A 12,791-nucleotide genomic window follows, 5' to 3' on the forward strand; every position below is an offset into this window, starting at 1 on the left:
AAATACACAGCACTAATACCTAGATAGTGCAGCTTTTGCTCATGAAAACCTCCAGTCAGATTTGAGGTGTAGTACAGGGTAGGACATAGGGATGCAGAGATGGAATGTCTGCATTGAGGGTGTTTCCTGTAGCAGAAACTGCTGAGATGTTGCTGAGGTTGCTGTTGCTTTATTCCTCTATCACTTCATGATAGACAACACCAGTATTGCAGCTCGACATACAGAGCAATGGAAAAAGAGATGGGAATTTTTACAGTGGTCTCAGATTGCTGATATTCTGGGTTGAGATGGAAAATAGGATGAGTACAGTGACGATGCTGTGTCACTGCCTAGGACAGTGAATCAGGGCTGTCTGCAGCTGCAGTCTCTCGTGTTCCTGAGTGGCCATGCCCAGTGAATCTGGCAGGGCTAGATAATGGGTATTCCTTCCCTAATATTTGATTTAAGTTTATCAAATAAGAAGAGCTCTGCCTCTTTGAATACAAAAAATAATGTTTGTCAGACATTTTTTAATTTCTTTCATGGTTTTTGAGAGATGTAGGAAGTAGCCACAAAAAGGCAAGAACTCCACATCCTGTTCTTCATTAGAAATAATTCTGATATGGCATCTAAGTGATCTAGGTGCTTCTGGAAAATTTAGCTGCCTAACTTCAAAGTTCACTTGAAATTAAATTGTGAGGTGCCAAAGTGAATGTAGTTGGTTTTCTGATCCACTTCATAGGCCTTTTTTCTGGAATAAATTTGTAAGTATTAAATTTGTTTTAATTAGTGCATTTTTTTTTTTAATGAGGAACATCTGATTTAATATTTTTTGCCTGCTAATTGGTCTTTAATTATTGAAAAAAAGCCCCCAGGTGAAGATGGTTTTGTGCGGCCCTTTTGCACCTGATGTTGTTTACACTGGTAACTGATTTCTGTAATTTGTCCTCAGACACTGCAGTTGGATTATTCCTGAACAAAAATGTGCTGTAGTTCTAAGATGGCTTCTTAAAAGACTCAGAGCTGTGGTTTGCACTTTTTCGTACTGGTGCTGCTTTTGGTTTTATTTAAGAATAAGATGGTGTTGTGGGTGGCATTGGTGTAGTGGTATGTGGAAAAGAGGCTTTTTTTTTGCAGATTAGCAGCCAGTAGGGCAGGGATAGTGCAGGAGTGTGGGAGTAGACATGGCTCTTGGAGGTTCACACGTATTCTGGTTTTGTATTCATGTGACCAGTTGCAGAAACACGTTATCTGGGACTTTTGGTTTGGCAAAAACTGGGGGGTGGGTGGGTGGGGTTCCCACTTTTTTCAAGATCCTGCACTCATAATGGTTGTTTACCTGCAGATTTCCTGCAGGCTCATTTCAGGCTGCTTTAGAACAGAGGTGGATGTGAAACTGCTTGGGCAAAGCAAAGAGTTGAGTTTTTAATCTGAGGGTAAACTTTCTTAAGCTTTCTTTAGAACTCCATTCATGCATAATGCTGCAGTCAGTTGCGAGTTACACGTCTTTAAATCTCTTGAGGTGAACATATTGGGGCTAGAAGAACTTGTCATTTTACATTTAATATATTCCAGGCTTTAGGATATGCTTCATGGCTGTGGAAAAGTTTGAATACTAAATATGATGAATGTTAGCCTATATTTTCGATACCAAATTCTGCTGACCAACTGCATTAGATTTTAGCACGTTTCATATCTGGGTAAATGGAAAAAAAAATGTTTAAAGTGCAGTGTATTTCTGCTATTAATGTTCACAAGTAGCAATCTGTTTGCCATTAATCCACAATTCATGAGTAATACTGACCCTGTCTTAAGAAGTCAGAGGTATTCAAGGTTTTTGTCTTTAAAAAATCCACAACAAACCCCAGCATTGTTAGTATAACTAATTAATTGTTTTCCCTGTCCAAAGGGCACCCTCTTCTTTTTCTTCATCCCAATTTTAAAAATAGGCAAAGAAATCTGGCCTCCTCTTCAGTAATAGCAGGTTCTGATGTAGTTGCTCTTGAGCCGATTCTGTGATTAATGGCCACTAAAGCTGGAAATTATCTTTCCTTGTTAACAGTTCATATTTTCTTGACTTGAAATTTCAATAAATTGTAACTAAAGGATCTTCTCTATGTCCTGTGGGGTTGTAATATTGGATTTTTTTCCTTTTTCACCCCATTATGGTATTCCCTCACAGGAGTTTTGTGTTTCATCCTTAATTTTTCAGAAACCCGGGACTCAGAGCTGTTACTGTTCAACAAGACATCTGCCTCAGGAAAAGAATTGGCAGCTTTTATGCATCACAAAGGAATTTCAGAAAAATTATTTATTCCCAAATTAGATTCTGCCAGAGTACATAATTCTAAAACGTCTTTTCTCATGGGAAAGGCATAAAAGCCTAGGCTTAACTATGGGGAAATAAGCTGGGTTTATTTGTGTTTAGAATGGATCAAAGCCTCTTCAAGACCTGTTCTGTGCACTGAGCACCTCGTTACTGCCTCTGTCTTTTTCATATGTTTATATCCTCAACACTGCTGAATCTGTACTGTGCCTGATAATCCCTGATGTTTTCTAAAATAATGTAGGGGGCAGGAAAGATGCTCACACACACACACACAAACAGCATCCTTCCACTCCAGGAAATGCTTCTTCTCCATTTATGTGGTCAGTATTATTTATGGAGTAGTTCTGTCAACTTTTTACACTGAAAATAATACCTGCCCAAATAACTTTGTAGGTGCTTAAAAGGTGAGATGAGAGTGTTCAGGTTCATCCTGAGGGGCAGAGTAAATGAGGGAGTGGATCCTTTGTTGGGAAAGGTCGTTTTCATGGAGCTGTTTGTGCCCAGACTGATGCATGTTTGGCTTTCAGTTTTAATTTTTTTGTTCACTAGGGAAGAGGAACCAGTCCCAAAAAGCTGCAGAAATTTAATGTAGTTACCCAAGTAATTATATCAACCTTCATAAACACCAAAAATACAGTGTTTTGAAAAAAAAGCCTATTCCAGAACCATTAGGAAAAAGTGGCCACCAATGAGTGTTTCCAAACTTGGACTCCAGCAGAATTCACTGCTCTCAGAACTGCTGGGCATGGGCTGCTTGGACCCCTGCAGGCTCAGCCTTGCAATCCCCAGTCACACCACAGAGCACAGTTCGGAGTAGTTTTATTTTGCTGTTGGTTTTGCAGAAATTCTAGATGTGCAGTCTGAAATGGACTTGAGCAGGGAGGTCCCAGCTGAGATGTTGTGCTGAGCTGTGGGCACCAGCCTGGGGCAGAGAGGAGGTGCTGGTGGCTCTGCAGACCTGCTCTGGTCCCATTTCTGCACCTGTCCAGGTGCTGGGAACTCAGAGCCGTGCTTGGTTACTCTGTGCAGGTGTCACTCTGATTCACCTCCAATTCTTGTTGTTATGGCAACATTAAAAAAAAACTTCCTTATCAAGAGTGAGGGAACCCATGCTGGTAAATTCACTGACGTGCATCAGACAAAGGCCTTTCTCCTGCAGGCTGTTCAGGACATGACTCAGGGCACCAGGCTAAACAAACAAGGACAAATAAAATGAACAGGGTTTACTTGGACTAGAAAACACTGCTGTTGATGATGAATTGGAATTTTTTTTTTTTTTCAACCAGCAGAATTTATTTGTGCAAAACGTTAGCAACTTGTGTTGTAATGGAAGAGTAATGAAAGAAGGACATAGAAAAAGGAGTGACTGAAGGAGGTACAGATGAATGCTCTGGAGAGCAGATGGAAAGGTGGGTTTAGGAGTGCAGAGAATGTCTGGGCAGTGCATGGTGAGGAGGTGAAAACCAGGGCAAATGTGTGGCCACAGGCTTGAGATCAGATGTCAGATGAAGAGATGAAAGCTGGAAGATGGATCACCAGCTTGGGAAGGATAGCAAGGGCAGTGGGCAGAAGCTGCAAAAGGGTGACGCTGCATGAAAAGGGAAGAGGAGCCATATGAAAAAGCCCCAGACCAAGATAGGGCTGCTGTTGTAGGAGTGCAGAAATACCTTCCCACAGCTGCTTCTGGGAACTACATCTGCTGTTTTATTACCAGCAGGTAGCAATGTAAATATTTTAATCATAACAAATAGAATCCATGCCAGGCTATACAATCATTAATCACCATTCTACAATAAGATTTACAGAACACACAAAACTCCCCCAAAAAATCACAGACAGCTGAGAACTGACTAATTACAAAAGTCTGCCCAAACAGCAGCAGTTTTCCATGGAGAAATAAGTGGCATTAGCTGGAGAATGAGTCTTGTTTTGTAAGCCATCAGCATCCAGCAGCAGCCTAGTGAAAAACCGTGTCACTGTTAGTGCACCAGTATCCATCAGCTCAAGCAATTGATGTAGATGTAATCACTGTCTCTAATAGAAATAAAGTCGGGGTAATGGAACATTGTCACAGGATCAATGTCTCCTGTTTTGAAAATAAACCCCCTCAGCTTTGCTTTTGCATTTATGTACCAGCAGGCAACCACATCATTCAATTCAATTGACACAGTCCCTTAGAGCCCTGAATGATCTATTGTGGGAACATCAGGAAGAACATATTGGAAAAATGGAACGTTCCTGATCAGACTTACAGACCATGTTATAGAGTGGGTTTTCTAGCAGTGAAAATGAATAAATCAAGTGAGAGCAGAAACTTAGCACGGTATGAAGATTTTTAACCCTGTTTAGCTGTTAATTTCTACAGGTTCTTGATCAAAAACATTGAACCACAGGAGTTGTTTATTTTTTGTGGTGGTGTTCACAAATAGAAAAGCACTTTTGGACCTTACCCCTCCCCTCTTTAGTCTCAGCAGAAGCCCTTGATGGGGCTCATTTTGACTGACTCAAGGGCTCTTCTCAATCTGTTATTTTCTCAGAATTTTTTACACAGTTTGATCCAAGCAAGGTTTTATGGGTGTGCTCCCACATTCATCTATAATTAATTTCTTGCAAAGGCTTTAATGCGGCACAGGAGATCAGCAGCCATACAGTTGCATACTTAAAACCAGGTGCATGCCAAAAAAAAGCATATAGAGGATTTTAAACAATGTTGCAGAAAAGGCTTTTTCCAGTTTTCACCTTTCTTGGGCTTGATTCCAGCAGCTGTTCTGTGTCTAGATCCAGGCAGCATTAGCAGGCAGCTATTTTAGCACTTAGTAAAGCCATTGAACAATTTCACAAAGCCTTCTTGAGACAGGGTCTAAAAGTTTGATTGCAGAAGTCTGTCTTTATTGGAATTAGGTATTCCTGAAGGACTGTAACTCTGTCTAAAGGGACATCTTTCTAATGGCCTAATGGAATGGAAGCTGCAGAGCTTGTTTGATGTTACCACTGTTCCTGAGATGCCCTTCTAATAAGGTGATTTTCCCTTTTTGAGGGACAGATGGACAGATGTCTCTCCCTGGAGGAATGCCAAGCATTTGTCTGGTACTTCCCTCTCCATTACAGAGATATATTTAGCACACAGAGCCTGGAATTTGGACCTTGCAGGTCATCTTGAAGTAATCCACAGTGGCCAAACCTACACCAGTGCTCCCTCAGGTGATTGTGCTAATTCTGGTTATCAATCAGAACCAATCACTTTCTAATCAGTTCTACAAATGCCACATTCCAGTTTTGCTGCTATAATGATCTGTCCAACTTGTGTGTGCGTAGGACAGTCTAACCCTGAAGGTCATCCTATCAAACCACAGGTTCTTGCTTTCTAAAAATGCATTTGATCTGGATTAGACAATTGATCAAGGAGCATTTCATACTGTTTAGCTGTATTTCCTGGTGCGTTCTGATAATTCTTTAAGTATTGAAAAAGAGTGGTGGTTTAATCTTTGAACTACTGTGTCTGAACAGTTTTCATTTAACCCCAGTTTGTCTCCATCATGGAGCCTGAGCTCGGTGATTAGAAATCCTTCCCAGAACAAGATGTTTGGTCTTGGGATCTTGTGAGGAATCAGGGAGGGACGGCTTTCATGAAGTAATCAAAAATGACGCGGGACTTACTGCTCGAGGTTTTGTTGCACGTTCTGAGCAGCTGAGTTTGGCTTTTAAGTTATGAAGGAACATATTTGCATCTGCAGAAGGCTGTATCAGGACTAGCTCCATTTCAGCAAGGTTGTAATTGTTATGCAGGACAATTGTGCCTTTAAAGAGGTGTCACAGAATAATTGGCATTGGAAGGGACCTCTGGAGATCCTTTAGTCCATCTATGTCTACTTTCATCATTACCCAGAGAGTTGAAAAATCTTTAAAATACTAATAAACAATAAGTCTTTATTGTTCTGATAGAGGAAATAAGAATAATCTTCCCCAAAAATAATTTCTTCTAATGTTGCATTGTAATAACAAAAAGAAAAAAAAGGTTTAAGAACCTAAAATGTTGACTAAAGTGTCAATACCAGAAATATCCCTGTATCTTTGGACAGCCTAGGAATTTGCAAAATGTGTCTGCCAAGAATCACTGCAAGATGCCCTATAGCTGTCCAGGAAGATGTGTTTGCAGCTCTAGAAAGCACAGGAGTTTGCAGCCCTGCAGCCATAGCTCTGGAAACACAATACTGGATATGCCGTCGCCTGTGTCTGTGCTGTCACATCCGGAATTCCAGTCCCCTGGGTCACACAGCATGGGACTTTGGGGAGGAGATTCAGAGTTCAGTAATTAAATACTACTTTGCTCTAGGCAAAATCAACAAATGGGCTTCATCTGCAGCATGTTTTGTAACTGTACTCGGGACTGGGCTGCATTTTTCAGATAAGTAGACAGTAACTTACTTTTAGCCAAGGTTCCGGGTGATTTTGTGTTTTGTTGTGGGTTTTGTTTGGTTTTTATTTTTTTTCCTTCTCTTCCCTTTCAGGGTTGTAATTCTTTTTCTTCAGAAGATTTCAGACTGGCTTTGTCATCTTGTATTCTTCATACTCTCAAATTGGCATGGAAAGGCAGAGACTATTGCCATAAATTAGGTCACTAAAGCTGAAGTACAGAATACAAATATTTATTGCCTGAGCTAAGGAAGGCAATTATGAAGAAAGGAAAAGTGGTGGTTTTTTTTTTTTTTTGGTGTTCAGAAATTAAGCTATATTCCTGAGGTTGATCGCAAAGCAGTTTAGTTAAACAACGAACATGAGAAGCATCTCTTGGTTTAAATTACTAGAAGGAAAAATAGCAAAGCCTGATGATATGAGAAATCAGTAAGAAGGTTAATGAGATAGAATTGCAGGTAATTTTTGTGCAAGTGCACATCTGACATATTATTAAATCTAAAACAAAAGGGCATTTAGCTAACAGCAACTTAGAGGCAGAGGTAAAAATGCAGAAAATGAGAAGACTATTTTGAGATATTACAGAAAACACCTGGGCATTTAACTTGAAAAAAATGTTTTTCTTTTCATTCAGAATGTTAGAATTCCTAACTGCAGATCATCAGATAGTAGGAAAACTTTTTTGAGGGTTCAATTGTACTGTGTCCAATACAATATTGGCCCCCATTGCTCAAGCAAACACGTGAAATGGTACACTTGAAGAAAAGTCAACCTTTTTTTCCTTTTTACAGTGTGACAAAATGTTAGTTTTGATTTAAATTGGTGTCTAATAAATTCTGACGCAGAGGATGTACAACAAGAGTCTTAGACTGCATGCTTGATATAAAGGAACTACTAATTGATTTTCTGAGTTTTCCTTTATAAAGCATTTCTAAAGGGCTGTGCAGAACTCTTCTGGATGTAAACTTAGGAATTTCCTCAGCCAATGGGGATGGACCCACCGGGTCTCAGGGAAGAGCATTGGGAGAAAGCTTTAGTAGAACAGCAGCCACAAGGAATGGTGTTTTGTGGTTTAAATCTCCAGTTCTGTGACCGTGCTGGCTTTGGTATCTGAATGAAATCTGCTGAAACCTCACATATCCAGGAGTTTGCCAGGTCTGAGTGGCTGGATTGAAACAGCACCCTTTGCTCTTTTTATTTTAATCATCATGGCCATTAAAACCAAGAAATACTCTTAAGCAACAATTGATAGAAATGTCTATGTGTGCATATGCTAGCAAAGTACTTGTCTGGATTTCTTGAAAAAGAGGAAAAATAAAAGCTCCAATGGCAATATTTTTGTTGTAGGGGATTTATTGTTTCTGCAGACAGACTTCTGTTTTCCATGGATAAATGTAGCAGTCTGTTTATGTCTGAACATTAAGCATTCTTCAGAGCTACCCAGAGCATTAGCTGCTCCCTTTAACATATCATATTTGTATCAAACTAATGACTGGTATGTTTTTGGGGAACTATTATTCACAGCAGCATGTCGGGTTTTCCTGTTATCCTACCTCTTGGGAATCTGTTGGAGCCCAGCTACAACTGCAGAAATACCACTTTCTTAGGCTGTTATTTGATGATACAATAACACTAATTGTAGTGTAACTCCAGTATACATTATCAAATGGTGATTAAGAGATACCTAGTAATAATCTGATGTATAAACCTTCTCTGCCAGTTCAGGTTTGTCTGGAAAAAAACCCTAAACAACCAAAAAACCTATTAGGCCAGGAGCCATATCAGGTGGCATATGTTGTCCAGCATTGGGCATGAACCTGGACAAGGAGTGCAAAGCTAGCACAAACATGTGGAGTGGAATAATGATTTGTCAGAAGCACAGCCAGGTTTGCACTGCTGGACACTGATTAGACCTGGTGTTGCTGAGAGCAGAATTCAGTCTCCATTTTAATGGATTTTAGTTGTAGATTTTGCCCCGGGTATGAAGTATGTGAATGGTCCTCAAGGGACAGAGGTGCTGGGGTGAGACCTGCCCTGTCTGCCTTGGGGCAGGCACAGAAACACAGCCACACTTCTGCCAGCCTGGGAGCAAAGCCAGAGCTGGTGTTGTCTCTGGGATAATAAACTGCCTTTCCTTTGGAAAAAGTAGCTTCCAAGTGAATTTTTGTGTGATTCCTGGCATGCACTGAGTGGGTCAGTTTGTCTAAAGCCCAGGTGTGTGTTTCTTGTCTACTCCTGACCTGTTACTGAGTAAATCTCAAGGCTGGCATCTCTATAGACAGTTGACTTTTATGGCTGATGTGTGTTATGCCTGATAAATTTTGGGACTTTAGGGACTTTCTATAGCAGACTTAAAAATTACCTGGGATATCTGGATGTTGTGCTGATTCTGAGTAGTGGTGTTACAAACTACAGGCCCATCCTCTGGGAAGGGAAATTAATCCTGGGAAGAGGCCTGCTGAAATGGAGTTTCTTTTGAGCAGGGAATATTGATCCTGGTGTGGTCCCATGAGCAATTTGAGCATCATTCATAAGCTCTCAGGCCCATCCTTTTTTTACCTGTTATGGGGTATTTTATTTATTTATTTAATCCTGATTTTACCAGTGAGGAATCTGCTTCACATGTGCTGTGTTTGCTCCAGGGTGCAAAACAAAAGTAGAGGCAAGTGGGAGAGATTTCCTTTAAAAGCAGAATTGGATCTAAACCAGCAATGTAGGTGCATCATTCTTTACCATGTAATTCCACAGAATGATTTGAGGAAGACCTGGAATGTTTCTAAGGGCAAGGAAGATAAAGGACCTTAAGGATCTCATCACATTTTTGGAATGGGTTTGGGGCATAAAGCTGCAAATATTTTAAGATATTTTAATGGTCCCTATGCAAATTAGGCTACAAATCTAAGATTGCTAGGAATTGCATGTTAACTTCTACTTACTTTTGTCTCATTTTTATGTGTCTCTTTGGTGATTTAATTTCTGCATATAAAATGAAGAGCAATATTAATATCTATTAAAGTGTCCAAAATGAGTAGTTGATTGCTTGTGGAAATAGTGACCCTGGGGGGAATCAGCCAGCATTGATGAAGTAATTTTTTTAGGATGTGGGGTACATGTGTATAGTCATGGGTCCCTTGTCACAAACAATTTGAGGGTTGGCAGTGTAAGCCTGGTGTTAATTCAGCATGTGTCAAAGGGAAATAATTATTGTATCCTCTTCTACTGTATTTTTCAAGTGACATTTTGCTTTGGGTTGGAAGGAAGGTGGTTTGCTGCTGCTCGTTCTCACATTTCTTGTGTCACTTGGCTGTGGGACGCTGTCCCCAGGCTCTGCCCGGGCCACGGGGCCTGGGGTGGGGGAAACACAGAAAACACCTTCCCACAAAATGTAAAGGAGCACTGAAAACATGCACAAAGCAGTATTTTGGTAAAACCTTTTGCACTCTTTCCAGTTTCAAGCCTCTCATCAGGCAAACCATGTGTTCCTTGGAGCTGTTTCTGTGGTTTTGGTGCCACAGCTGGTGCTGCAGTGCCATCTCCTGATGGCCGGGCAGGAGCTGCCTGTGCAAAACACTCGGAACCAGCCTGGGAAAAATGAGGCTCCTTTGATTCAGGCAAAGTGAAGAACACTTTTGACAGACAAGCAAAACGTTGGGGTTTTTTTTCTTTCAGCTACCCAGCTACATAACAGGTGAATTGATGTGGCACCTCCACGGATCTGCTTTGAGGGGGGAGCTCTCTTTATATAAATAATTCAGGACCTCTCTGTGTGACAAATAGCAGTTTCATCAGATTTCTGTGGTTTGATCTATCGTTTTTGGTGATGCAGCAGGATTTTGAAACTCTGTGACAGACCTGTGAAACAAATATTGCCATTTGTGTGTATGTAATGTAAAAAAACCACCTTCTTTATGAGTCTCTTTAAAATTAATTACCTTCTCTGAAGGAAAATATTGTTCCTCTTCCTACAGCATTTTTCTGTAAAAAACAGTCTTAAAGAAAGATAATTTGCTCCACGTATGGCAACAAAACTTAGCTGAATAAAATTAGTGTTTGGTCCTGCACATGGTGGAATTGGTTGCTAATGCATGAAATGGCTAAAAATGCCATTCATTTTACATTCTGCTCAGTAAACAAGTCCTCAAAGTATGTATTGGAGTTTGGCAGGGATGTCTTGTACCCCAGGCGTGGCTGGGGCTGTGGAGAGGTGGACTAAGGTTGGTATCAATGTACCTTCCTGTACCAGTCATGTTGCACTTAATTAGAAGTCATTGTCTTGGGGCAACTTTTTCCTTTAGAAATGGAAAGGATTTAAGTAGAACTACAATTTTATTTTTTTCCTTGAGAAACTAAAGCCATCTCCCCCACAGCATGGCTGTGAGCTGGGTGATTTCATGCCTGGGGCAGTTTTGGGGATATCCATGTGTGGTTTCAGGCAGATAAACTCCTCTTCATACCTGAGTTCATCCTTCAGCCTCTACTCTTCATGAGGGGTTTGAGTCTTGTTTTTACACCACGGTGGGACTTGTAGGAAAGTCACATCCTGGCGCGCTGTTCCCACTGTCCAGCTGAGTTGCAGCTGACTGGTAAAACTCAAAGTTAGGTGATAAGAAAAACAGTATGGTTGTTTTCTCCTGTTATCTTGGGAGTTTTTGCTAGGAAAAGATGCCCAGGGGGAATCCACATTGCAGCCTTATAATGCCAGTCATAACTTTGTAGTTGTTACTTTTTGTTGTATTCACCATTTTCCCACTGGAGCAGCAGTGGAATGTGGTCTGACCATGCAGCCATGTAGCAAAAACTTTTTATTTTGAATGATGTAGGAAAACCCATTCTCTAGTATTTTTATACATCAGATCCCAGGTAAAACTTTGTCAAATAGCAGTAGGAAAGTCACTTTGCCTTCTCAGATTCCAGTTCTATAGGAGAAGCAGCAGTGGTGGTCAGCTGGGTAAAAACCTGGGAAGGTTTGCTGATGGAAAGTGCTGGACAGATAATTGGAACAGGAGGTGGACATTATTTCATAACATGTTCTGAAAGCTGATGTTTTCACTTGTTTACTTGGAAAGGTCAGAGTTTTCAAACATTCAGACATCATGAGAATGTTCTCAAAAACGAGACTTTGAGTTAGAAAAAATACTGTATTCTGTCTCTTCATGTCTTAAAGACTGCTGTTGCCTCATATTTTCCAAGTTTATAGTCAAAAGTATATATAGTCTGATACATGATTTGTCTTGCTAAATATTGGCCATTACTAAAATCAAGAAAAAAATTGTGTGTGTAAATATATATATCCCATCAATATTTTTGAAGCACTGATTGAAAGCCTAGGGAAATGTTACTAAAAATAGACTGTTTAAAGTTTGTTTCTAATGTCAAGAATTCCTTTTGCAAAGCCAAAAGACATGGCTGTTTTCTAATCTTTAGTGGGCTTAGCTGGGCTTGTTTGAACAGACACTGTGTTGTAGCTCATACTGTTCTGCACCTTTTCACTAGAGCAGGAGTACGTGAAAATTGGAGTAGATAAAAATGTAAAAGTGAGAACCTGCCAGGATGCCAATGTGAAATCACGTTCTTGGTCTTTGTTAACCAGGCAGAGAGAGACCCATGTTACGAAAAATGTATTCCATAGCAGTAATGTAGATGGGATGAAGCATGCTTGATTATTTTTTAAAACCTGTGATATGAAGCCTTTTTTGGTACTGTTATTAAACAACAGAGTTCCCCAGTCCATACCAACTTGCATTGTATGAGAATCTGTCCCATTAATATTTAATTTACTGACCTTTATTTTGTGGTGAGACAAATGACTTTTTAATGACTCCAGCAGACTTATTTGCATTATAAAATAAAGCCATTGTCTATGCTGCCAGGGAGCTACTTACTTTATAAATATAGCATTTGTTGGGAAATACCTATTAGGTACTAAAAATATTTAATTGACCTACTTTTTTTTTGTTATTTGCAGGGTTGTGTCCTTTGTTGTGACCTCATGGTTTAACTGGGAATAAAGATGAGTATAAGCAGTGATGAGGTTAACTTCCTGGTATATAGATACTTGCAAGAGTCAGGT

General features: G+C 40.1%; 1 protein-coding gene across 3 annotated transcripts in view; it reads left to right on the plus strand.

Moving 5' to 3' along the window:
* TBL1XR1 (TBL1X/Y related 1) overlaps positions 1-12,791 on the plus strand; it is a 103,574-nt gene that overhangs the window by 73,380 nt on the left and 17,403 nt on the right. For all 3 annotated transcript variants that reach the window (XM_030280824.4, XM_030280825.4, XM_072933561.1), the window contains one exon: positions 12,687-12,789. In XM_030280824.4, the coding sequence (XP_030136684.1) occupies positions 12,732-12,789 (58 nt within the window). In that variant the 5' untranslated portion in view covers positions 12,687-12,731. The remainder of the gene's footprint in view (positions 1-12,686; positions 12,790-12,791) is intronic.

Source organism: Taeniopygia guttata, chromosome 9 (assembly GCF_048771995.1).
Source record: "Taeniopygia guttata chromosome 9, bTaeGut7.mat, whole genome shotgun sequence".
Classification (NCBI taxonomy): Eukaryota; Metazoa; Chordata; class Aves; order Passeriformes; family Estrildidae; genus Taeniopygia; species Taeniopygia guttata.